Here is a 24,949-nt window from a genome sequence, read left to right on the forward strand (position 1 = left end):
AGACAAAGCCACATTAACGTAACAACAAAATTTTCCACCGCTGTTTACGTCACGAAAGTTCCAACAGGGAAGAAATATAGACGACACAAACAAGACTTACTCAAACCACAGGAAAACAAAAAAACATCAATAAAAACCCCTTATACACAATCCAGTTCTCTATATTCACAAGGTATGATAGGGTTTGATACGATTTGACACAAGGACACTGGTGGATAAGAGGATCGGGTAGTGTAAAGTGGAGGTGTTGCGTCGTGTGTAGCTGTGGCAGGCAGAAGAATGGTCAGTCTGGTGAAGGAAGCTCTGTAACACACCTAGTCTGATTCTGGTGAGTGTGTGTGCGTGTGTGTGTGTGTGTAAAGGGGGTGGGGTGTTGTGTGTACGTGTGTGTGTTTGTAGGGGAGGGTGTGTGTGTGTGTGTGTGTGTGTGTGTGTGTGTGTGTGTGTGTGTGTGTGTGTGTGTGTGTGTGTTCTGTTGGTCTCTCTCTCTCTCTCTCTCTCTCTCTCTCTCTCTCTCTCTCTCTCTCTCTCTCTCTCTCTCCTCCTCCTCCTCCTCCTCCTCCTCCTCCTCCTTCCTTGTTCTTTGTACCTTTATCTGTGTGTCCTTCTTCCTCTCTCCTTGACACACACACACACACACACACACACATTCAGTCACCATCACCACCACCACCAATACTACTACTACTACTACTACTACTACTACTACTACTACTACTACTACCAAGGTACATAACCCAATAGAGCTCAAAATACTAGTGCTGGGAATGGAGTTATGACCGTAAAGGATACAACAGGAAGGAAAAGAGTGTGTTGTAAGTTATATGAGTGTGTTAGGGTGTGTGAGTGTTTGAGTGTGATTTTAGGGAATATTTAAGCTATTTGTGAGTTTTAAGGGTGTGTCTTGGTGGTATTGAAGTGTTGTAGAGCTTAGAAGTGTGTTTAGGGTGTGTTGAGTGTGTTTTGAGTGCAATGGGGCAGATATTTATAATTTTACATGGTTAGGTTAAGTGTGAGTGTGTTTCAGGAAGGTTTGAAATGTACACAGTGTTTATAGAGGTGTTGCAAGAATATTGAAGTGTGTTGAGTGTGTTTGTGTGTTTAGAGCATTTGGGCAGATATTAATAGTTTTACATGGGTTTGGTTAGGTTTGAGTGTGTTTAGGGAAGGTTTGAAGTGTACACAGTGTTTCTTATTGTGTTGTGGGAATATTGAAGTGTGTTGAGTGTGTTACAGTGTGGTTAGAGTGTGTTAGGCCAAATATTATGAGTTTAACATGGGTTTGGCTAAGTTTGAGTGTGTTTTGGGAAGGTTTGAAATGCAGACAGTGTTTTTAAGTGTGTTGCAAGAATATTGAAGTGTGTTGAGTGTGTTGGACCAAATATTAAGAGTTTTACATGGATTACCAGGATTAGGTTAGGTTAGAGTGTGTTTAGGGAAGGTTTGAAATGCAGACAGTGTTTTTAAGTGTGTTGCAAGAATATTAAAATGTGTTGAGGGTCTATTGAGTGTGTTGGGCCAAATATAAAGTGTTTTACATGGGTTTGGTTAAGTTTGAGTGTGTTTTGGGAACATTGAAATCCACACAGTGTTTATAGAGGGCTGGGTAGAGAGAGAGAGAGAGAGAGAGAGAGAGAGAGAGAGAGAGTGTTTCCGCATGATATTTTTCTTTATATTAGACATGAAAATTGAAAGAAGGAAAGAAGAGTAATGGAAAATAGAGTGAGAATAGTTGTTAGTGTGTGTGTGTGTGTGTGTTATCAGTGTTGTGTCAGTAGGGCAGTGGTGGCCTTGGGTGTGTTAAGTGTGGTGGAGGAACACTCAGATAAAGTGACACAAGGTTATCACACACACACACACACACACACACACACACACACACACACACACACACACACACACTAATCTAACACAATTTAATCATAAGCTCCCTCAAAAACTGTTGCTTTATGTATTTAGCGATATCTTCATTCTCAACCTAACTTTATCTAACCTAACTGAACCTAACCTAATCTAACTCAACCTAATCTAATGCTTTTTAATTCTAACAAATAAAAAATACCTTAATTGACATTTTCTCCTCCTTTTCTTCTTCTTCTTCATGTTCTTCTTCTTCTTCATGTTCGTGTTCGTCTTCTTTCTTCTTCTTCTTCTTCTTCTTCTTCTTCTTCTTCTTCATATCATTATCGTCATCATTATTTTTTATTATTATTATTGTTATTATTATTGTTGTTATTATTATTATTATTATTATTATTATTATTATTGATGTTATTTGTTTCATTGCAGTTTGGCCATCATGTTTCTCTGGGACTGGTTAACTGGGGTGCTGGGATACCTGGGTAAGTACTGAGAGAGAGAGAGAGAGAGAGAGGGGCACTAAAACAAGAAAACCCAACTTAACTTTAAAGAAAATGAAAAAGAAAAAAAGATAAAAAAATGGAGAGAGAGAGAGAGAGAGAGAGAGAGAGAGAGAGAGAGAGAGAGAGAGCATACAAGTGTGTAATGACCATAAATTTTCAGTATTCTAACTATAAATCTCATTTAGAAAATATACACCTAGAGAGAGAGAGAGAGGAAAATTGTATGTCTGTATGTATGTATGTAAGTATATATTTATGTATATGTGTGTGTGTTTACCTAGTTGTATTTACCTAGTTGTAGTTTTCCATGGTGTGGGCATTACACTGGTGTGGCCCCGTCTCCACATCTACATTTGTCCAGCCTTTCTTTAAAGCTGTGCACACTCCCTGCTGACTCGACACCTTCACTCAGGCTATTCCACGCTGCTGTGCTTCTTTGTGGAAAGCTGAATTTTGTCACGTCCTTGAGGCATCTTCCCATCCTCAACTTTTTACTGTGACATCTTGTGCATCTGGTGACTTCATCTCTTAGTGACAGCTCCTCGTTATCTGCTACATCCATTCCTTCATTAGTTTGTACACTTGTATTAGGTCCCTCTCTCTTCTCTGCTCCAGTGTGGGTAGATACAAAGCCTTCAGTCTCTCCTTGGATGTCATCCCTCTTAGCTCTGGTACCATCCTTGTTGCCAGCCTTTGCAGTCTCTCCAATTTCCATACATGTTTCTTTTAGTATGGCGACCACACCACCCATGCATACTCCAATCTGGGTCTGATCTCAGTGGAAATCAATTTCTTCATCATATCTTTATCCATGTAGTGGAAAGCCAATCCGATATTTCTTACCAAGTTGTAAATATTTTGTCCACATGGTGATCCTGCTGACTATTCTCTTGTATAGTCACTCCTCAGTCCCTTTCCTTGTTAACTTCCTTCAGTTCCACACAGTCTCCCACCTTGTAGATCCCCTCCAGTCATCTTCCACTCCTTCCCAATTTCATAACATCACTTAGCCACATTGAATTCCATCTCCCACCTCCTACTCTACCTCCAGATCTTGTTAAGGTCCTCCTGTAATATTTCACAGTCCTCTTCATTTTTCACTTGTCTGAGCAGCTTGTCGTCATCTGCAAATAGGTTCATGTAACTGTTTACTCCCTCTGGCATGTCATTTAAGTATATGAGAAAAAGTATATGTGTGTGTGTGTGTGTGTGTGTGTGTGTGTGTGTGTGTGTGTGTGTGTGTGTGTGTGTGTATTTACCTAGTTGTAGTGTGTGTGTGTGTGTGTATTTACCTAGTTGTATTTACCTAGTTGTATTTACCTAGTTGTAGTTTTACAGGGCCTGGGCTTTACGCTCGTGTGGCCCCGTCTCCATATCTACACTTGTGACATCCAATTTCTCTTGAAAACTAAATTGTGTGTGTGTGTGTGTGTGCGTGCGTGCGTGTGTGCATATAACCTTCCAAACTGACACACACCTGGCCTGTGTTGGCGGTGTGTGTGTGGGTGCAGGTGTGTGGCGTCCCAGGCTGCGGTGTGCCTTTCTGGGGCTGGCTGGGACTGGGAAGACCTCGCTGGTGGGGCTGCTGGCTGGGGAGGGCTGGATTAGACCTACTCCTCTTTACCAGTGTTGTGAGTGTGTTAGGGTGTGTTGGGATGGGGTTTAGTGGTATGTGTGTGGGGGGAGGGGGTTAGATTCTGCATGTGTGTTGTGTTGTGGTGGTGTGGTTCCATGTAATAGTCTCAACTGTTTCTCATCTGGTCCCCACTTCACCTGTGTGCCTTAATGAGTGTTGCAGGTGTGTGTGTGTGTGTGTGTGTGTGTGTGTGTGTGTGTGTGTGTGTGTGTGGATAATGCTTAGGTAGTGAATTAATCCAGCCTTGTTTAGTCATAACCAGCCCAGCCAGCCAGTCAGCCAATCAGCCACCCAGCCAGCTAGCCCCCCCTCCCCCCCACACACACACACTTAGATAAACACAAAAATACACACACATGCTTAAATGAATGCAGAAACACATACACACACACACACCACTGCACTCCACCACACACTTCAACACCTAAAAACACTCCACAACACACCCCAACACACTTCAACACACCCCAATATACTTCAACACACTCAAAACACTCACATAACACCTCTAGTACACCCCAAAACACCCTCAACACACTCAACACCAACCTAAAACTCTGCAACACACCTAACCTATCCCCCAACACCCATAACACACCCCAATACACTTCAACACCACCTTTGACATCCCAACACATCCCCAATACACCCAAATCACACTCAAACACTGCAACACACCCGAATACACCCAAATCATACACCAAAGGACCTCAACACACCCAAACACACCCAAAAAAACACCCAAAACATCCCAAACATCCCAAAACACACCCCAAACATCCCAAAACATACTCAAACACCCATAACACCCCAAAAACACCCAGATCACACCCGAAACACCTCAAACATCCCAAAACACACCCAAACACCCCAAAACAGTTCCAAAACCCCAAGACACACCCAAACACCCCAAAACACTTGAAAAAACACCCAAAACAAACCAGAACACCCTAATCATACCCAAAACATCCCAAACCACACCCAAAACACCCTAGAATACTCCAAAATTCATCCCAAACATCCAAAACACATCAAAACATACCCAAACACTGCAAAACACCCCAGAAAACACCAAAACACCCCAAACTTCCCTAATCACACCCAAAACACCCCAAAAACATCCAACTCACACCCAAAACACACCAAAACACACCCAAAACACCCAGAACATCCCAAAACAAACCCCAAACACCCAGAACACCCCAAAACACACCGAGAACCCCAATAACAACCTCCTCCTCCTCCTCCCCTTAACACTCCCCTCTCCACCGCAGGACTATGGAAGAAGAGTGGTAAGCTTCTGTTCCTGGGCCTGGACAATGCTGGCAAGACAACGCTACTCCACATGCTGAAAGACGACCGCATGGCCCAACACGTCCCCACACTCCACCCAAGTGAGGCTCAGGGCTGGGACGGGGGCTGGAAGAGGCTGGAAGGGGCTGGGAGATATTTAGATGAGCTGGGAGGGGCTGGGAGGCTTTGGATGAGCTGGGAGGGGCTGGAGAAGTTGGGATGAACTGGGAGAGGCTGGGAGGAGCTGGGATCAACTGGGAGAATTTAGAAAGGGCTGGAGAGTGGCTGGGAGGAGCTGGGATGAACTGGGAGAGGCTGGGAGGCTTTGGATGAGCTGGAAGAGGCTGGGATCAACTGGGAGAATTTAGAAAGGGCTGAAGAGGGGCTGGGATCAGCTGGGAGAGGCTGGGAGGCTTTGGATGAGCTGGAAGAGGCTGGGAGGAGCTGGAATGAACTGAGAGAATTTAGAAAGGGCTGGATAGGGGCTGGGATGAACTGGGAGAGCCTGGCAGGAGTTGGGAGAGGCTGGGATGGGTAAGGAAGGGCTGGGAGAGGTTTGTGTGTTTTAGGAGAGTTTAGGATAGTCTAGAAAGGGCTGGGAGAGGTTAATGTGGTGTTAGAGAGGCTGGGAGGGACTGGGAGAGTTTGGGTAATGCTGGGAGGGTCTAGAAAGAAGCAGGAATGGACTGGGAGGGGCTGGGAGAAGCTAGTGTTTTGTGAGATACACTGGGATGCACTGGGAGAGTTTAGGAACAGATAGAGGGATGAAGAAAGAATTGGGAGAGGATGGGAGGGACTGGGAGAGGCTGGGAGGGACTGAGAGGCTGAGAGGAACTGGAAGGGACTGGGAGAGGCTGGGAGGGACTGGAAAGGATTTGGAGAGGCTCGGAGGGACTGGGAGAGGTTGGGAGGAACTGGAAGAGACTGGAAGGGACTTGGAGAGGCTGGGAGAGACTGGAGGGACTTGGAGAGGCTGGGAGGGACTGGGAGAGATTGGTAGAGGTTGGTGAGAGCTAGTTAAGGCTGGGCTGAGCTGGAGATGGCTTGGTTTAACTAATGACTAACTGTTTGACTTATATTGTTCGTGTGTGTGAGAATTTTGTTATTATTATTATTACTCGTTGTTGTTGTTGATATTGCTGCAAATGAAACAAACAAAAATCATAAAGAAAAAAAATGTGAAAATAGAAAAAAATGTGCCAATATCTTAAAACTAACCAAACCTTTTTACCGTGTGTGTGTGTGTGTGTGTGTGTGTGTGTGTACAGCCTCGGAGGAGCTAAGCATAGGACAGATCAAGTTCACCACATTTGATCTGGGCGGTCATCACCAAGCGCGGCGTGTTTGGAAAGATTACTTCCCTGCTGTGGACGCCATCGTGTTCCTCATCGACGCTGCGGACCGGGGGAGGTTTGCCGAGTCCAAGGTGTGTGTGTGTGTGTGTGTGTGTGTGTGTGTGTGTGTGTGTGTGTGTGTTTTAGTGTAGATTAGATTAGTGTGTGTGTGTGTGTGTGTGTGTTACATTAGGTAAGGTTAGTTAAAGGGAGGAGGAATACAAAGAAAGAGATTGGGAGAGAGAGAGAGAGAGAGAGAGAGAGAGAGAGAGAGTAGGATAAAAATGAGAAAGGAAGAGATAGATTGATAAACAGAATGATAATATGTATAAGAGAGAGAGAGAGAATCATCACCACCACCACCACCACCACCACCACCACCACATCTTCCCCTCTCTCCCCTCCAACCACTCTTCTTCCACACCCAACTCTTCCTTCCCTCCTCAAACTATCCCCATCTCTCACTCCACCCACCGCCAATCCCACCTCTACCTACCCACCGCCAATCCCACCACTACCTAACCACCCCTCTCCCTCCCCCTCCAAACAGGCTGAGCTGGACTCCCTACTGACAGACGACCAGCTGTCCAACGTGCCCATTGTAATCCTCGGCAACAAGATTGATGTCCCCGGCGCTGCTTCTGAAGATGAACTCAGGCAATATTTCGGACTGTTTGGCCAGACGACAGGAAAGGTGTGTGTGTGTGTGTGTGTGTGTTATTTTTCCTTTACCTCTTTTTAGTTTTTTGTTATTTTTGTTATATTTGTTTCCTGTTTTTTTCTTTTCTTTTTTCCTTTTCTTGTCTGTTCTGTTTTTTTCCTGTTTTTTCCTGTTTTTTTCCTGTTTTTTTTATTTGTGTGTGTGTTTGTTTTGTGTTGTTATTTGAAATATACTTTGTTGTGTTGTTTTTAGTGTTAGTCTCTCTCTCTCTCTCTCTCTCTCTCTCTCTCTCTCTCTCTCTCTCTCTCTCTCTCTCTCTCTCTCTCTCTCTCCTTCAATTTAACCATCTACTTCCTTCCTTCACAAATTTTTTCTTTAATTTTTTTTTATTTCTTCTTTCATTCCTCCTTTCATTTCTTCTATTTCTCACCCATTTCTCATCTCTCTCCTTTCGTGTCTTTAATTTCTTTGCCTTTCTTAACTATTTCTTATTTATTATCTATTATGTATTTCTTTCATTAATCTGGTTATCTATTTCTTACTTATTTCTCATTTATCTCTCTTTCCATCCTTCTCTCTTGTCTATCTATTTCTCTTTCCTTCCTTTAATTCCTTGTCTTTATCTATTTATCTGTTTATTATCTATTTCTCACACATCTCTCTATTTCTGTTTCTTATGTATTTCTCTTTCCTGTCTCTGTTATCTATTTCCTACACATCTCTCTATTATTATTATTATTATTGTTATTATTATTACTATTATTATTATTATTATCTATTTATTTCTCATGCATCTCTATTATCTATTTCTCTCACATCTCTCTATCTATTTCTCACACATCTTTATCTATTTCTCACACATCTCTCAATGATCTATTTCTGACGCATCTCTTGTTTCCCGCAGCACAAAATCCCGAGGAATGAGCTGCCGGGCCGCCCACTGGAGCTGTTCATGTGCTCTGTGTTGAAACGTCAGGGTTACGGCGAGGGTTTCCGCTGGATCGCTAACTACATCAACTAATACAGGCTCTTCCCACCCCTTCCCCATCTCCCTGCCCCCTTTCCATCCCTCCCTTCCCACAATGCCCTATGATGCTCTACAAAGCCCCACTGATACACCCTAAATGCCCAGTTATTTCTCTGTGGTTTGTTGAGTTTGTTTGGGTGTGTTTGTGTGTTTGTGTTGTGTTTTGATACGTGACACTCTTTTCTTTTCTTCCTTGTTCCTTGTCTTCTATTTCTTTTTTTTTTTCTTCTTTTCTTGTCTTGATTTTTTCCTTTTTCTTTCTTAATTCCTTTCTTCGTTTCTTCGTTCTTTCCTTCATTCTGTATTCATTCTTTCTCTTTTTCCTTGTTTTGTTCTTTCTCTTTCTTTATTTTTTATTTCTTTCTTCTGTCTTCCTTCCTTCCTTCTATCTCTTCTTCATTCCTTTTTCCTTGTCATGTTTATCTATTCTCTCTCTCTCTCTCTCTCTCTCTCTCTCTCTCTCTCTCTCTCTCTCTCTCTCTCTCTCTCTCTCTCTCTCTCTCTCTCTCAGTATCCTTCCCATCCATCCTTTCCTATTCCTCTACCTCTCCCATTTCTCATTTGTTCCTTATTTCTTTTTTTTATTATTACTTCCCTATTTATCCTTCCATTCTATCCTATCAATCCTTTTTCTAATCCTGTCTTAATTCTCTAATCCTAATGATCCATCTTAATCCTCTTATCCAAATCCTGTAACCATAATTTTCTACCTAAATCCTTTAATTCTAATACTTTAATCCTGATCCTCTTATTCTAATCCCTTTGTCTGAATCCTTTAATCCTAATCTTCTACCTTGAACCTCTAATCCTAATTCTCTGATCCTTATTATTGCCCTCCTACTTATCCTTCCATTTTACTGTATCTATCCTTTCCTGATCCTCTAATCCTAATCCTAATCCTTTACCTCTGTCTTAATCCTCTAGTCTTTTACCTCTCAATCCACTAATCCTAATCCTTTACCTGTCTTAATCCTCTTAATCCTGTAATCCTCTTATCCTTCCCTTGTCACTTTGAGTATGTGTAGGGTGAGCAGGGGCTGTCTAGAGTGCCACCACCACCACCACTACCTTGGCACTGCTGGCTAGGTAGGCTGGCACTCGGAGGGTCACTGGTGGGCATCTATTAATTATAAATGTGTTCTGGTTTATTTTTGTTTTTATTTTTTCATTTATTTTATTTTTTTTTCACTTCTTTTTTTTTTTTTTTTTCTTGGTTCTTCTTTGATCTTCTTGTCTTCTTTTCTTTTTTTTTCTATTTTTTTGTTTTGTTTTTTCTTGGTTCTTGTTTATCTAATCTCCCTTTTTTTCTTTTTTGTTTAATTTCTGTCTATTTTCTATGTTCTTATTCCTCTTAATTGATCTCTTTTATCTTCTTTTCTCTCTGTCTCTTTCATTAACCTCCTCTCTCTCTTTCTTCATCTGTATTATCTATATCATTTATTATTTCTATTATTTTTTCCTTCTTTAATTCATCTGTTTCTCCTTTTCTCTCTGTGTCCTTTTTCATTAACCTCCTCTCCCTCTTTATCAACATTATCTATATCGTTGTTATTATTATTATTATTATGTTCTTCTCTTCTCCTCTTTCCATAATTTCTTTTTCTCCTCTTCTCTCTGTCTCCCTTTCATTAACTTCCCTCCTTTCTGTCTCTCCTCTCTCTTTCATTTATCAATATTTCCTTTCTTTGTTCCTCCTCGTTACAAAACAAGGTTCATTCCCTCATGTGGTGAGTTAGTTTCCCTCAAATTTAATGTTAAGTTTGTGTCCAAGTGCTATTACCATGTACCCAACCCAGTGACTGAACGAAATGGAGAGAGAGAGAAAGAAAAAAAAGAAAATATTATCCTATTCTGTATTCCGAGTTAATTATAAGTTTGACAGTTTTGGTTTATTTATTTCTTTTTCTTTGTTTTATCTAGATTACCTTTATATTGTGGTGGGTAGAAAGTTGTTAGTAGGATGTGGACGTTTTGGCCGAGAGAATGAGAGCAAGAGAGAGAGAGCGAGAGTGAGATTTGAATTAGTCTGTGGTGGACCTTTTATATAATACTGCATGCGTGTAAGTTGTTATTTATTTATTGCGGTACTGAAATGTCATCCGGGGAGAGAAAAATGATGAAAAATGATGAAAAATAAGAAAGCCCATATGATCAGGTGCAGAAAAATGTATCTAGGGGGAAGACAAAGTTATAAGTTAATTTGTACCAACAGCAATTAAGTAAAGTAAGTTCCCCTGGAGTGAGATGGTGAATGATACAATACATGATACAATACACATCCAACAATTCAGTCATTTTTAAACCTCCATGGATATTAATTAACATAGAATTTACCGCCGCCATGTGTGTGTGTGGCGGCTGTGGTTCCCCTGTCTGTCTGTCTGTCTGTGTGTGAATGTTGCCTCGTCTGGTTATTTTTCCTCATTATTTGGTCTAGAATGAAAACTGGTGTGCTTCTCTTCCCCTCCTGAGTGTGTGTGAGGGAAGCACGCTGGGTTGTTTCCACGGTATTTCCAAGTTTCTGTTAACATTGCAGTCTTTATATAAGAAAAGAATGTAAACTTTATCATGTAACTTTCATTAACCTTGCTTGATGCTCCACCGTCTGTCTGTCTGTCTATGTCTGTGTCATCTTTATCCCTCTTAAGTTAATCTCTTCAGTACCATGATGCATTTCCATATTCATTCCGGTGACTATTTGGTGATTTTCTACAGCTTCAAAATCTTATGTGGGGGATTAGAATAGTGAAGACTGTGGCCATAATCTTCTGACCTCCATAGACCCTTTGTAATGTCAATAAAATGGTCCAATCACATCTAAATCTCAAGATAAATATGTGTCTCAGTAATGAAGGATAAATCTCTTCAGTACCAGGATACATTTCCATATTCATTCTGGTGACTATTTGGTGATTTTATACAGCTTCAGAAACTCATGTGGGGGATTACAATAGTGAAGACTGGCCATTAATCTTCTGACCTCCATAGACCCTTCCTAATGTCAATGAAATGGTCTAATCACACTAAACAATCATGATAAAAATGTATTCCAGTACTGAAGGGGTTAAGGAAGGGATTCTAATCTTAGCCACACCAGCTTGTCTCTGCTTCTGTCTTGCTGCTCTCCACTCTGCCAATGCTTCCTGATGAAACCTGCCATCTGCTCCTGGTGGCTGGTGGCTGTGGGCTGTAGCTGTGGGCTGTGGGCTGTGGGCTGGAAGAAAGGTTTTGTTTAGTGGTGGTTGGAATTTTTTTTCTTAACTTACTTTCTCTATTTTTTGTTTTATTATGCCTCTTTCTCTTCCAAGTTAGGTTAGGTTAAGTCTCATTTTTAAGACTATATAACTTTTCATTCTTTTTTCTATTTTTACCCGCGATTTTCTCTTCTTTCCTTAAGTTACGTAAAGTTAGGTCAGGTTTCACCCTTTGACAATATATAACTCAACTTTATCAAATTCTTAAACTTATTTTTTCCCCCACATTTTTTTTCTACATTTCCTCACAACCAAGATTTGATCAGATTAACTTACAATGTACAAATTTCCTTATAATTCCTCTAAAGTCAAATTTCTCCCTAGTATTTCAACATTTCCTCATATCAAACAACATGAAGTAAATTTGGTTGTTACAATATCTAACATTTCCTTTCATTATTTCTCGAAGTTAATTTTTTCCTACGAGTTTCTGCATCTGTTATTCTTGGCCCTACGACTATCATTACTACTGCTACTACTACTATGACTATTGATGTGATGATAGTGGTGATAGGTAAAGATCTGCTCCTTCTCCTACTCCTACTACTACTATTCTCGGAGCAGTCTGTTTTATTCTCTCACATTAGCTAGTCAGTCAGACCTACTACTATATATACTACTAAAATAATGATAAAGATTGCTTCTCCTCCTACTCTTACTACTACTATTACTACTGTCCTGAGTGTCCTCTATTCTCGAACCAGTGTTTCGTACCCTCACATCAGCTAGTCAGTCAGAACTACTACTATTACTTACTACTATTACTACTAATGTCTGAAGGTAATGTAGAGGATAATAAAGATAACTGATAAGCCGTGAAAAGGTGAAAAAAAAGTTAATGAGCACAGATACAGCTCGAGCAGGCTCACAGAAACCCTCGAGACTGTTCGGAATGTCAGTCTTCAATCTCTTCAGTCATCAGTGGCGCTGTAGCAGTCGAAGAAGGTACACACGCTCATCTCACCTCACTCTTCCTTCCTCGCGTACATTCCAGTTAAGTACACCCAGTATTATTAATCTCAAGCTGTGCAGTGATGTACTTAACCAACCCACACGCCCATACATCAGGTAATTCCATATATATATTTTTTCTTTTTATTTTTCATGCCGCCAAATCGCCCTGGTCATGTTTATAATAGTTTCTCCCTTCCTAAACACATTCGCGAGTCGTTGATTCTACCTTGGCTAACTTTGCTGACGAGAGAGAGAGAGAGATAAGGGCTTAACAGTGTGTTCAGTCAGAAAATTGCCATGCCACTCCTTAAGACACCGCCAAGCTCCACCGAAATGAAGGATTGTGTGTGTGTGTAAGGTTCCTCAATAGAGTATAGAGTATAGTTGAAGTTGTAGGTAAGAGATTTTACGGGTGTTTTCAAGATTCTAGTGACAGATTACAACAGTTTTCCATTATTAAGAGGAGATACTCTTTTAGGAATCTGGCTAGTCGTCTCTGTGGCCTTGGTAAACAGTCGTGGTGAGACAACAGAAGTGTTTCATAATAGCTTTTTAATAGTAATACAGGCTTTCAAGGATATTTTATGGTTCTAGTGACATGAGAGAGAGAGAGAGAGAGAGAGAGAGAGAGAGAGAGAGAGAGAGAATATGTGGGGAGGGGATGGGTTAATTCTATTTAGAGCAGCCCGCCCCGGACAAGACACTAATTTCTTCCTCCCATCACTACATTTTAGCATTTTTCTCGGGCAACAGCAGGAAATGGTCAGGAAACACTGATAATTGAATGAAATGTTGACGAGTTGACGCGGGGAGGGACGGGGGTTGGTGGGGGAGGGGTCTTGGTCCGGGTCACGGTGGGAACCGGGTGGTCTGAACGGGGGTATACACAACCATTGCCTTATTTACCACAGTAATGGCTGCTTGTCTAGTTTGGTGGTTGATTCTGGCCTTGCTTCACTCTCTGGGTCTGGAAACACAGGGGAGTGCAGACAAACATTGGTGAACTGACCTGGGGGGAAGGCACGGGTGAAGTGCCCTTGTGGCCTAATATTTACGTATGTAATTCATTTTAAAAATCGCCGCTAGAAAAAAAGACTCCCAGACTGGAATGCACTACACTTTTAGACGCGACAAATAATTTAATTAATAACTAAAATATAAAAACGTAACCGAGTCGATTGTTTACAAAACGATGGCCATCGAGCGGTGTATGTTTCAAATTAACGGCGCACAAACACATCATAATGTCGAGATGGAAAGCACAGCCAAACTACATCATGTTACATTTTCTGAATAAGAAAAATTTTCCCATTTCAGTGAAATAAAGAAAACACAGATTCCTTGTCGTGTAAAGATTTTTGTTTTCTACTTTTGTACCGTTAAAAATTTTGAATTTGAAAATACGAATACCTAGACAAAATTTTGTGGAATATTATTAGTTAGGTCATATTTTTCATATTTGTTAAGTGTTATATCAAGCACTAAAACAATCTTAGGCGTGATAATTGAAAAAGTTGTAATTTATGGAGTTACTTTAGTGTTATTTTTTCGATAAACGAAAAACACAACTAGACTCAAATCTATTGTGGCTTGAAACTTGCTTTACTTTGCCAATAACAAATCAAATATCAAAACAATGCCAACTCCATTAATAAAGAAAAATATTCTTACTCTTACGCAGAGATACTTTTTTTTGGCAAGTTTGGTGAGTGACTCCTTTTCTCCCGCCCTCACTCTCACACTCCACCTTTTCATTCCCTCTCCTCCTCCACTTCCTCCAACACCCACAGTCCCGAGAAGACTTAAAAACACACATAAAACCCGAGAAAATAGGTTTAAAGAATAGTTTCCATATAAGTGGGAGGCGGCGTGGGGGAGCCGGCCGGGTGGGGGTCGGAGCGGGTGCCGGACAAGAGCAGGGCGGAAGCAGGGCGGTGATTGGTGGCGAGGGTGGGGGATGGAGCAGGAACAGATTATTGGTGGAAAGTTTGCGGGATGGTGATGTGGTGTGCTTTGGTGTGGTGTGTGATGGTGGTGGTGTGGTGTGGCGGTGGCGGTGATGGTGGTGTGGTGTGGCGGTGATGGTGGTGGTGTGGTGTGGTGTGGTATGGTATGTTATGTGATGGTAGTAGTGGCGTGGTGTGGCGACTGGGTATGGTGGTGTGGTGTTCTGTGGTATGTTATGATGTGTGATGGTAGTGGTGGTGTGGTGTGGTGGTGGTGATGGTAGGTGTAGTGTGCTGTGCGATGTGGCATGGTGACTGCTACCAGCTAAACTGACGGTGTGTGTGTGTAATAATAATAATAATAATTAACAGTTAATTAACACACACAAAAAAAAAAAAAAAAGGCAGGGGAGAGCTAGGCTGAAATTATACATTGGAAGGGACACAGTAAAATCAAAATAGTTCTGGCTAGAGTGTGTGCGAAACTCCAAACGTCAGGAGGGGAGAATTTGACCTGGGGATTATCAGCGGTCAGGGAGGTTGACCTCACCCATGTCCAACCTTGAAAAGTAGCAACGCTGGAGAGGAGTACGTGGTGCTACATTTTGTGGTATCTATACAAAATCATTGTCTTCATTACACTAAAACAATATTCAAAGCTCTCTATACATCCTTAGTAGAAATTTAGAGGAATACAGTTTTATGACGGTTCATTAAGATGTAAGTTAATAATGAGATCGAAACATGTGCTACGATGCTTGGCGACGCCGCAGCCGGGGAATCCCCATTAGGTCTCCCCTCCCCTCAGCGGCCTTCATATTTGAGTCGGACTATAGTCTAATACATCTTGGATACGTACACTACTTCTACAGGTGTACCAACAGTAACGCCATGCAATAAACACCAAAGGCACAGTGTACAGAACACACCCAAATGTACCGCTGGACAATGGCTTCCTCTACATCAACAAATAGTGAACTACTGTCACAGTGAACAGAGAACAGTAACAATGAACAGTAACAGTGAACAGTGAACACTCACATCTCCCTGAGTGGTTCCTCCGTGGCATTGTCCCGGGGGAGGCAAACACACAACCTGTGCCAACTTGTTCTTGTCTTAATTCCTGTTGAATGAAGGATGGTAACCTTGGACCACGCTTGCTGGTGCTACACTGCCCTGTACCACGCTTGCTGGTGCAACACTGCCCCCTAGCGGTGAGTGGTGGCGCGCTGTTCTAGATCTGAGCGGCGCGGGGACTCTGCGGGCGCCCTGCATGGCACTTGTCTGTTACGTGTGTGAGGCGGGTGATCCTAGTGATAGAGACATTCCCTTCAGTACTGGGACTCATTTTGACGCATTTGGAACATTAGGGCATTAGGAGGTTCTAGGTCTGAGCTGCGCGGGGACTGCGTAGCAAAATTTCCCCTGCGACATTTTGTATGCAGACTGAGCGTGACGAGGGTGAAGGTGGTAAAGTTAATACTGTCTAGCCCTTTCCTTCCAGCAATCGTATATATACGATTGCATCAATGCGTCCGTAGCGACGGCGATCATACCCGTAATCAAGAATTTTCGCCTCAATTTTGAGCTCCAAGCGCGGTTTCTCGAGTCAGATGGTGAGTGGAAGTGTCTGGCATGTTTCCACATGTAGTGTTGTCACTATAGCTCTGGAAATTTAGCGGTAACTAAGCTATTTTCCCTTTCTCCGGGCGACACTTGGCAACCCCAGCGACCCCCAGGGTGGAAAGCACCATAAGTGCGAAGAGACATCCTGATAACAGCGAATAAAGGATCTCAGATCATAACATGGAGCAGGACAGAACATATGTATTTAGCGGTGCTTCTGAGTTTGAAGACAGTGACAGTGAATATTTAGAAGAAGAAACTTAAGAAAGCGAAGACATTAGTGAGGACTCGGAAAGTGAAAAAAAAAAAAAAACATTAGCTATCATTCTTTCATGTTAATTTTTTCATTATCTTCGATTTTATAATAAAAAGGTAACTGTCAGAGAGAGAGAGAGAGAGAGAGAGAGAGAGAGAGAGAGAGAGAGAGAGAGAGAGAGAGATAATATTATAATGTTATTTGCCTCGGTCGCCTGGCGTCTACTGGTCACCCAGCCAGTCTTCCCCATTACGTGTGTGTGTGTGTGTGTGTGTGTGAGAGAGAGAGAGAGAGAGAGAGAGAGAGAGAGAGAGAGAGAGAGAGAGAGAGAGAGATGTTATTTGCCTGAAACTTGATATGAAAAGGCATGAAATCTCTCTCTCTCTCTCTCTCTCTCTCTCTCTCTCTCTCTCTCATTGGAAGTGTACAATTTCCCCTCCAAGATGAGAGAGAGAGAGAGAGAGAGAGAGAGAGAGAGAGTGTGTGTGTGTGTGTGTGTGTGTGTGTGTGTGTGTGTGTGTGTGTGTGCGCGGTGTCATCGCTCTCCGGGCTGTTTCTGGAAGACGGATCACACAGCAGGAGGAGGAGGAATCCTTGATAAGGCATAAACTGAACTTTCAGAGGTCACATCGAGCTACAAAGTACATCATTGTATTCAGAATAACAAAGAGAAAATAATTATTAATATTCAAACAGTTTTCTGACAATTTCTAGGTTTACCATTTATAGCCGTCATAGCAAACGGGAAAATAGTTTAAGCGCCGGAAGGAAAGGGCTAGAGTGAGTGACAAGACTGTGCAGTGTGCAAAGATAAGTGAAACTTGCGATACCGGAGTTGCCGCGCAGTTTCAATTTTACTTCACACATGGCTCACCTAACCAATGGACTAGCTACACAACACACTTAGTAAAACACCCACATTCTGTGATGGTGTGGGGTTGATTTTCTTACTATGGTATTGGAAAATGAGTGTTTTTGCCTTAGAATGTTCGCATGAACCAAAAATATCTACTTTGAGCTAATTCTGGATGAGTTAGATGAGTGTATGGAAAAGTGCAATGTGGGTATGGTTTTGTCTTTCTTTTTGTATTATGGCAGCAAAGCATAGCACTAACTATTGGGTATTATAAAGAGGAAATAAAAACTGGTCTCAAGATGGCGAGATCAGATGGCTTGGCGCACGGTTGCTTGGGCGCGTGTGACACAGGCAAAGGACTGTTCGTCGTGGCGGTGACTGGTGGGGCGCCAGGGGTGTGGGAAGTGACGTATCTTGGGTTGTTGACCAGTTTGGCTGCAAATTGGTGTAACTGTAACTGGTGGAAGTGTGATAATTGATCGTGATTGCTCTGGTTGGGATATCACCTCCATAGATCCTTTCATCCACGAGTTAGAGGAAAGATAACAGGGAGTGGGTGTGGAGCTCAGGAGATACTTTCACATGGAGGGATAATTTCGCTCTGACACCGCCTTGATTCCTCGTAGGGATAAGAATATTGAGGAGCACTCTTACACTGGTCGTAGGGTTGTGTGGTGGACATTATCTCCTTAATTTATACCGCAGACATGGCCTTTGTCTTATTTGTTTATTTATCATGCTTACAAACACACATACATTGGCTATCACTCTCAAATGCTAATAACACTCTTCTGATTGATCAAAAGGTAGTCAGCTGCGTTCCCTCCTTTCACAGTGGAATGGAAAGAACCTCGGCTAGTCTTACTTTTGTTGTAAGAAAATATACCCATTTCAATTTATTACTCGCTGATCTGAGGACATTTTTCTGTATCCTAGTTAAATTGTGTTGGTGTTCTAAGGAAAAGTCACCAAACAAAAGTGACTGTTTCATGGGCGGTTAATGCGTGTAGGACTTACTGGTGCCTCGAGAGTGGGCGGCTGTGGGTGGTTTTTGGTGCAGTTCAAATGGTGAAAACTATTTTTTTTTAAGTAGGGAAGAGGGTCAGCCAAGAAAAAAAAAAAAGATTTAAATAAAAAAGGCCCTCTTGAATGCTAGCTGGCTCTCACTAGTAAAGCCTCATTGACCATCTCCTAGACTTAACCACTCTCAGGGATATACTCAAGGAATATCCTCAGTTCGCTCCCAGACTGTAGGATGTTTATGTAATAAGGTGTGCAATATCTGGATTTATTTTTTGAAGTACTTGTATTCTTGTTTTGTATACTCTCTCTATATATTTTATACTTTAATCCCAAGTCTTTGTCCAGGGGGTGGGTGGCAAGGTCCATCCTTCTCCTTTCTTGTATTTATTTATTAATTCAACAATAAATGTATCAATCAGAAAAGGAGTATGTGGTGTGTGCGGGTGTGGTGATGAGGCTGCAGTGGTGGTGGTGGTGGTGAATGGTGATGAGAATAGTGAATAGTGAATGAGAGGATAGGTTCAGAAAAAAAAATGGTGAAATAAGGAGGATTTGATAAATGGAAATTGAAATACAAAAGTTGATAAAAAAGAAGAAAAAGGAAAGAGAGAGAGAGAGAGAGAGAGAGAGAGAGAGAGAGAGAGAGAGAGAGAGAGAGATGAATAGTGAAATACCTAGAAAAAAAGTGAAGCATTATATAAACATCATAACACACGGGTCATTACAATCGTCACTGTGGTAAGCTAAATAATAATGTCTTGTTTCTGTCTCTCTCTCTTTTTTTTCTTTTTGTCGTATCGAATTCATGTAGCTATATTTTTTTCTTTTTACACTTGAGAGAGAGAGAGAGAGAGAGAGAGAGAGAGAGAGAGAGACCTCCATCCCACTTTGAGCACCACCACCACCACTACAGAAGGAAAAACAAAAAAAATGTTTAACTTATTTTTTATTGTTATTGTTATCTCGTATGACAAGATGTATAAAACACACACACACACACACACACACACACACACACACACACACACACACACACACCTAAACTAAACTGACTGACAAACTGAACTGAACAACTGACAGACACTTAGCCACAACCAGTCAGTTAGCCCACAAATCACCCAGTCAGTCAGTCAGTCCATCATCAGCCAATCATTTGTTCATTCATTCAGTCGGTCAGTCCATCAGTCAGCCATCCATTCACTCATTCAGTCAGTCAATCAATCAATCAGTCAGTCAGTCAGTCAGTTAGTTAGTTAGCCCAGTCAGTCACCCAGCCAGCCAGCTACCTACCCAATGAGCCAGCCACCCAGTCAGTCAGTCAGCCAATGCATTATAAGTTAGTTTAAAAGTACACTTCTTATAAACTACTGGTACAAAACACTGCCAAGCCTGTCAACATATAAATTACTTACAGTCTAAAGCACTTATGACCATCTGGAGCCCTGGAGGAGGAGGAAGAGGAAGAGGAGGAGGAGGACGAGGAGGAGACGGAGGAGTTACTCTACAAATTTAGATGGAGAGAGAGAGAGAGAGAGAGAGAGAGAGAGAGAGAGAGAGAGAGAGAGAGAGAGAGAGAGAGAGAGAGAGAGAGAGAGAGACAAAGAAAAGAAAAATAGAAAAATAGAGATAAAAAGAAAGAAAGAAAGAAAGCAAAAGAGAGAGAGAGAAGAAAGAGAAAGAGTCAAAACACCAGCAAACACCACCCAGCACCACCGCTCTACTCAAACAACTTGGAGTAAATCTTCTTCTCCTTCTCCCTCTGTGCTTTGATCTTCCTGGTAACGGCATCCAGCTCCTTCAGGATACCCTTGTCGTTGGGCTCCAGCTCCCGCGCCTTCTGCAGGTCGGCACGTGCTGACTCCACATCATTGCTTAGGTTATAGGCCTGACCACGGCGGAAATACACCTTAGGGTTGTTTGCATCGAGCTCCAGGGCCTGTTTGGGGGCAGGAGAGAGGGGTAAATTAGGTTAGGGGGTGGGGGGGTGTGATGAGGATTGGGTTGGGTTAAGTTAGATTGGGTTGGGTTATGTTGGGTTGGGTTGTGTTAGGGGTGTGTGAAAGTGTTTAGGGTTGGGTTAGTGTTTGTTGACGAAAGATAGAGATAATAATGTAGACACACAAACAAAAAGACAAGATAAAGAAGAGAGGAAAAGAGAAAAACAAAAGGGAAAAAGAAAGACAATAACATAGACACACATACAAAAAACAAGATAAGGAAAACTAGAAAAAGAAGAAGAAAAAAAAAACAAAGACAAACAAACAACAAAAATAAACTTGGAGAAAACTAAACACCAACACACACACACACACACACACACACACACACACACACACACACACACACACACACACACACACACACACACACCACAAGTTGACAAGGAAGACTTATTGATGTGGGACTCAAGAGATACAAGGAGACATGGAAGGAAATTGAAAAGACTGCTTGTAAAAGACATCAAGAAAATATAGCTTCCCAAAGAGAAGCTTAGAAATAAGGAACAATTTGGATGAAACACTGGATGGCTCAAACAAGGAATATTCATGACTTTAACACTGAACTGGACGATTATAGATATGGAGACAGGACACCACTACCAGCCTACACACACACACACACACACACACACACACACTTGATGAGAGAGGAGCAAATAAAGAAGACTTAAGAGGAAAAAGATCTTGGAGTGATCATACAAGAAAATCTGAGCCCTGATAAACACATAAGCAAGATATCTGGACTATCATATAAGATGTTGACTAATATAAGAGTGGCATTTCATTACATGGACAAAGATATGATGAAAAAAATCATCACAAGCATGATACGCCCCAGGCTGGAATATGCAGCAGTGGTGTGGTCTCCGAGCTCTAAAAAGGATATAAGAAAATTGGAAAGGATACAGAAGATTGCTACAAAGATGGTGCTGGAATTAAAGGACCTCACATATGAAGAATGACTGAAGGAAATGGGACTGCCAACCTTACAAGATAGAAGAGAATGTGGGGACCTAATAACAATGTATAAGATAGTAAATGATATTGAAAAGATAGACAAAGAAGACCTGGTGCTGGTGACGGAAGATGGAAGGACAAGAGGACATGAAAAGGTCAGGATGAGGCAGTGTGTGAAGGATATTGGAAAATACAGTTTTCCACACAGAATGGTGGAAAAATGGAATGCATTGGATAATGGAATTGTCACAGCACATAGTGTGCATAACTTTAAAGAACAACTAGATAAATGGAGATATGGAGACAGGACACTGAGCCCCGCTTGAAACCTGTACAATACAACTAGGTAAATACACACACACACACACACACACACACACACACACACACACACACACACACACACACACACACACACACACACACACACACACACACACACCTTATTACAGTCATTAATGGCCTTATCGAACTGTCCCATCTTGGAGCAGCAGAGGGCGTGATTGAGGAGACAGGAGACGGCCAGGCTGCTCAGTGTTGCCAGGTCCTCTTTGCTGAAGTCACTCTCCCCTATACAGTTCTCCTTGATGCTGCCGGACAAATAGAGACATCAGTGCTGGGGAGGGATTGGAAGCTGTCTGGGTGATAGGAAAGAAGATTAAGTGCTGTGTTAAGGTGTTTGGAAAGGATTAGAAGGAGTTTGAGTGACAGGAAAGAAGATTGAAAGCTGTGTTAAGATGCTGTGAAAGGATTAGAGGCTGATGGACTGCTAGGAAGGGATTGGAAGCTGCTTGGTTGCTAAAAAGAAGGCTCAGTGTTATGTTCACGGTGTTTGGAAAGGATTTGAGGTTTGTTATGCTGTGTTAAAGATACTGGGAAGGTATTAGAGACTATTTGAGTACTGGGGAGGAATTGGATACTGTGGTAAGGTGTTGTGAGGCTGCCTGAGTGATAGGAACAGGGATTGAGTGCTGTGTTAAGGTGCTGGGAAAGGATTAGAAGCTGTCTGTGTGAATGGAAAGGGGATTAAGTGCTCTGTTATAGTGTTGAGTGCTGGGGAGGGATAGGAGGCTATTTGAGAGAGAGAGAGAGAGAGAGAGAGAGAGAGAGAGAGAGAGAGAGAGAGAGAGAGAGAGAGAGAGAGAGAGAGAGAGAGAGAGCTTAGCAAAGACAAGACAAACAAACAGACTGACAGACACCCACTAGGTAAGATAGGCGAGGCTCTTCTTGTACTTAAAGACAGCAACGGGGTAGTTTTGTTCCTTGAAGAAGTTGTTCCCTGCGTCCTTGATGCTGCTCACCACCGACACCAGCTCCTCCATCTGTCACAAGGCAGTACACAACAATACAGAATGCTGCGGTACAATACACAATGCTGACCTAACCTGACATAATGCTAAACAAACTGGACTTTTTTTTATCATTTGTTTTCTCTCTACTTCCTCAAATTTTTCCCTTCATTCCAATCTCATCTCACCTCACCTCATCTCACCTTACCTAACCTCACCTCACCTAATGCTAACCTAACCTAACCAAACCTCACCTAATGCTAACCTAACCTAACCTCAACATAACTTTTTTTTTTTTTTTTTGTAAGAGAGGAAACCAACCATGGGCAACAAAAACAACAACAATAATAATAACAATAAAAAGGCCCACTTGAATGCCAGTTCCCTTAAAGCTCAGAAAATAATTATTCACAAGTTTGGAACAATTGACTTCAGAACACTTGAGAACACTGACACCAGCTCCCCCATCCGTCACAATACAATACATTCATAACAATAGATAATATTAACCTCACCTCACCACACACCACACCACACCTCACCACACTTCACTTCACCTCACACATAACACCTGCTCACCTCCTCATACTGACATACATACACTGACACAAATGCTGCCCATCTGTCAAGCACCCGTACTCAGACACACCTTGCTCGCTCGCTCTCGCTCTCTCTCTCTCTCTCTTTATCTTCCTTTGCCTTTCTTACACTCCTCTTTCTCTCTCTCTCTCTCTAAATCTCTCATTCTTTATCTTCCTTTGCCTTTTCTTACACTCCTCTCTCCCTCCCTCACCGTGGCATGTTCGAACTCCACGTCAGCGTCCTCTGGGTACTGTGGGAAGGTGTCCTTGGTGCCATCCTCGTCCACAATGCCAAATCCTTCCCCGGGCTGAACTCCCCACAGTTTGATATCAGGCACCGCTGTCGGGAAGGTTAGGCTAGGTTAACTCTGGGTGGGATGGGATGGGGTTGGGTTGAGTTGGGTTGGGTTGGGTTGGGTTGGGTTGAATTGGGATTAAGTTGTGTTGGGTTGAGTTAGGTTGGATTGGGTTGGGTTGGATTGGGTTGGGTTGGGTTGGGTTGGGTTGAGTTGGGTTGGATTGGGTTGGGTTGGGTTGGGTTGGGTTGGGTTGGGTTGGGTTGGGTTAGCTTGGATTTGTATTACGTTTGTATTGGGTTAAGTTAGTTTGGGTTATAGTAAACACACTTAAAACCTGTAAAAATAAGCAAAACACCCTTAAAGACCCTTGAACTTAACCTAACCTAACAAAAACACCCTTAAAAGCCCTCATCTCTAATCAAAACACCCTTAAGAGCCCTTGAACCTAATCTAAACACCCTTAAAAACCTTGAACCTAATCTTAAAATACTTAAAATCTTATAATTAACCAAAACACCGTTAAAACCCATAAATCTAGGAAACACTGCCTTAAAACACCCTAATTCTAGCCCAAACAGCCTTAAACACCCATAACTGTTACAAAAACACCCATAAACACCTTGTATACAATGAAATCACCCTTAAAATCCCAAAAATTGAACCTAAACACTTAAAATCTCTTGTATCTACCCAAAACACCCTTAAAACCCCAAAAGTTGGATCTAAATACCCTTATAAAACACCTTGAACCTATCCTAAACACCCTTAAAATACCAAAAATCTGGCCACACTCTTAAAATCTCTTATATCTAGCCAAAACACCTTTAAAAACCCTAAATTGACCTTAAATACCCTTAAAACAACTTGTACTTAACTAAACACCCTTAAAATTTATAAAATCTAACCAAAACACCCTAAAAATTACTCATGAAACTAACCTAGCCAAACCAACCTCACACAAACACACATACACACCTCCACCGGCCTGTCCCCATCAGTCTTGACCTTGCCGAGGGCCTTCACCACACCCATGCCCTTCACCACACGGCCAAACACCACATGCTTGCTGTCCAGGTGTGGGGTGTCGGCCAGGGTGATGAAAAATTGTGAGCCATTTGTTCCCGGCCCAGCGTTGGCCATGGACAGGATCCCGGCCGATGTGTGCTTGTGGGTAAAATTCTCGTCGTCGAATTTCTCGCCATAAATACTCTCGCCACCTGTCCCGTCGTGATTGGTGAAGTCCCCACCTTGGATCATGAAGTTCTCGATGACTGGGGAAGACCGTGAGATTAGGAAGGGGAATAATTGTGTGTGGGAAGGAGATTAGGAAGGAGAATGTGTGTGTGTGTGTGTGTGTGTGTGTGTGTGTGTGTGTGTGTGTGTGTGTGTGTGTGTGTGTGTGTGTGTGTGTGTGTGTGGGAAGACTGTGTGTGGAAGTTACAGTGTTCTTAAGAGTGTTAGGAAAGAGAATAGAAGTTTTCAATGACTAGGGAAGATTGTGAGATTAGGAATGGGAATGACTGTGTGTGTTCACTGTTTGATCTGGTGCAGTCTCTGACGAGACAGCCAGACGTTATCCTACGGAACGAGCTCA

At 42.1% G+C, this 24,949-nt stretch overlaps 2 protein-coding genes across 2 annotated transcripts in view; one reads left to right on the plus strand and one right to left on the minus strand.

The window, feature by feature from the left end:
• The first annotated feature begins 221 nt into the window (after positions 1–221).
• On the plus strand, positions 222–9,462 carry LOC123514277 (GTP-binding protein SAR1-like). Its single transcript, XM_045272083.1, has 6 exons — positions 222–328; positions 2,290–2,342; positions 5,274–5,393; positions 6,561–6,718; positions 7,177–7,320; positions 8,192–9,462. The coding sequence occupies exons 2-6, from the start codon at positions 2,300–2,302 to the stop codon at positions 8,306–8,308; spliced, it is 582 nt and encodes a 193-aa protein (XP_045128018.1). The 5' UTR covers positions 222–328; positions 2,290–2,299; the 3' UTR covers positions 8,309–9,462.
• Positions 9,463–19,189: 9,727 nt separating this feature from the next.
• Positions 19,190–24,949, minus strand: part of LOC123514310 (peptidyl-prolyl cis-trans isomerase D-like) — an 11,520-nt gene continuing 5,760 nt past the window's right edge. Inside the window, 6 exon segments of the mRNA XM_045272135.1 lie at positions 19,190–20,165; positions 21,629–21,776; positions 22,390–22,508; positions 23,269–23,369; positions 23,372–23,396; positions 24,331–24,626. Of these exon segments, the coding sequence (XP_045128070.1) occupies positions 19,947–20,165; positions 21,629–21,776; positions 22,390–22,508; positions 23,269–23,369; positions 23,372–23,396; positions 24,331–24,626 (908 nt within the window). The 3' untranslated portion in view covers positions 19,190–19,946.

Source organism: Portunus trituberculatus, chromosome 5 (assembly GCF_017591435.1).
Source record: "Portunus trituberculatus isolate SZX2019 chromosome 5, ASM1759143v1, whole genome shotgun sequence".
Taxonomy (NCBI): Eukaryota; Metazoa; Arthropoda; class Malacostraca; order Decapoda; family Portunidae; genus Portunus; species Portunus trituberculatus.

What these genes read in the sequence shown, in the direction of transcription:
- LOC123514277 (XM_045272083.1), top strand. Translation starts at nt 2,300, where the DNA reads ATGTTTCTCTGGGACTGGTTAACTGGGGTGCTGGGATACCTGG. An exon ending in GGAGGTTTGCCGAGTCCAAG is followed by an intron (nt 6,719 to 7,176) that starts GTGTGTGTGTGT and finishes CCCTCCAAACAG; the next exon opens with GCTGAGCTGGACTCCCTACT. An exon ending in TTGGCCAGACGACAGGAAAG is followed by an intron (nt 7,321 to 8,191) that starts GTGTGTGTGTGT and finishes TGTTTCCCGCAG; the next exon opens with CACAAAATCCCGAGGAATGA.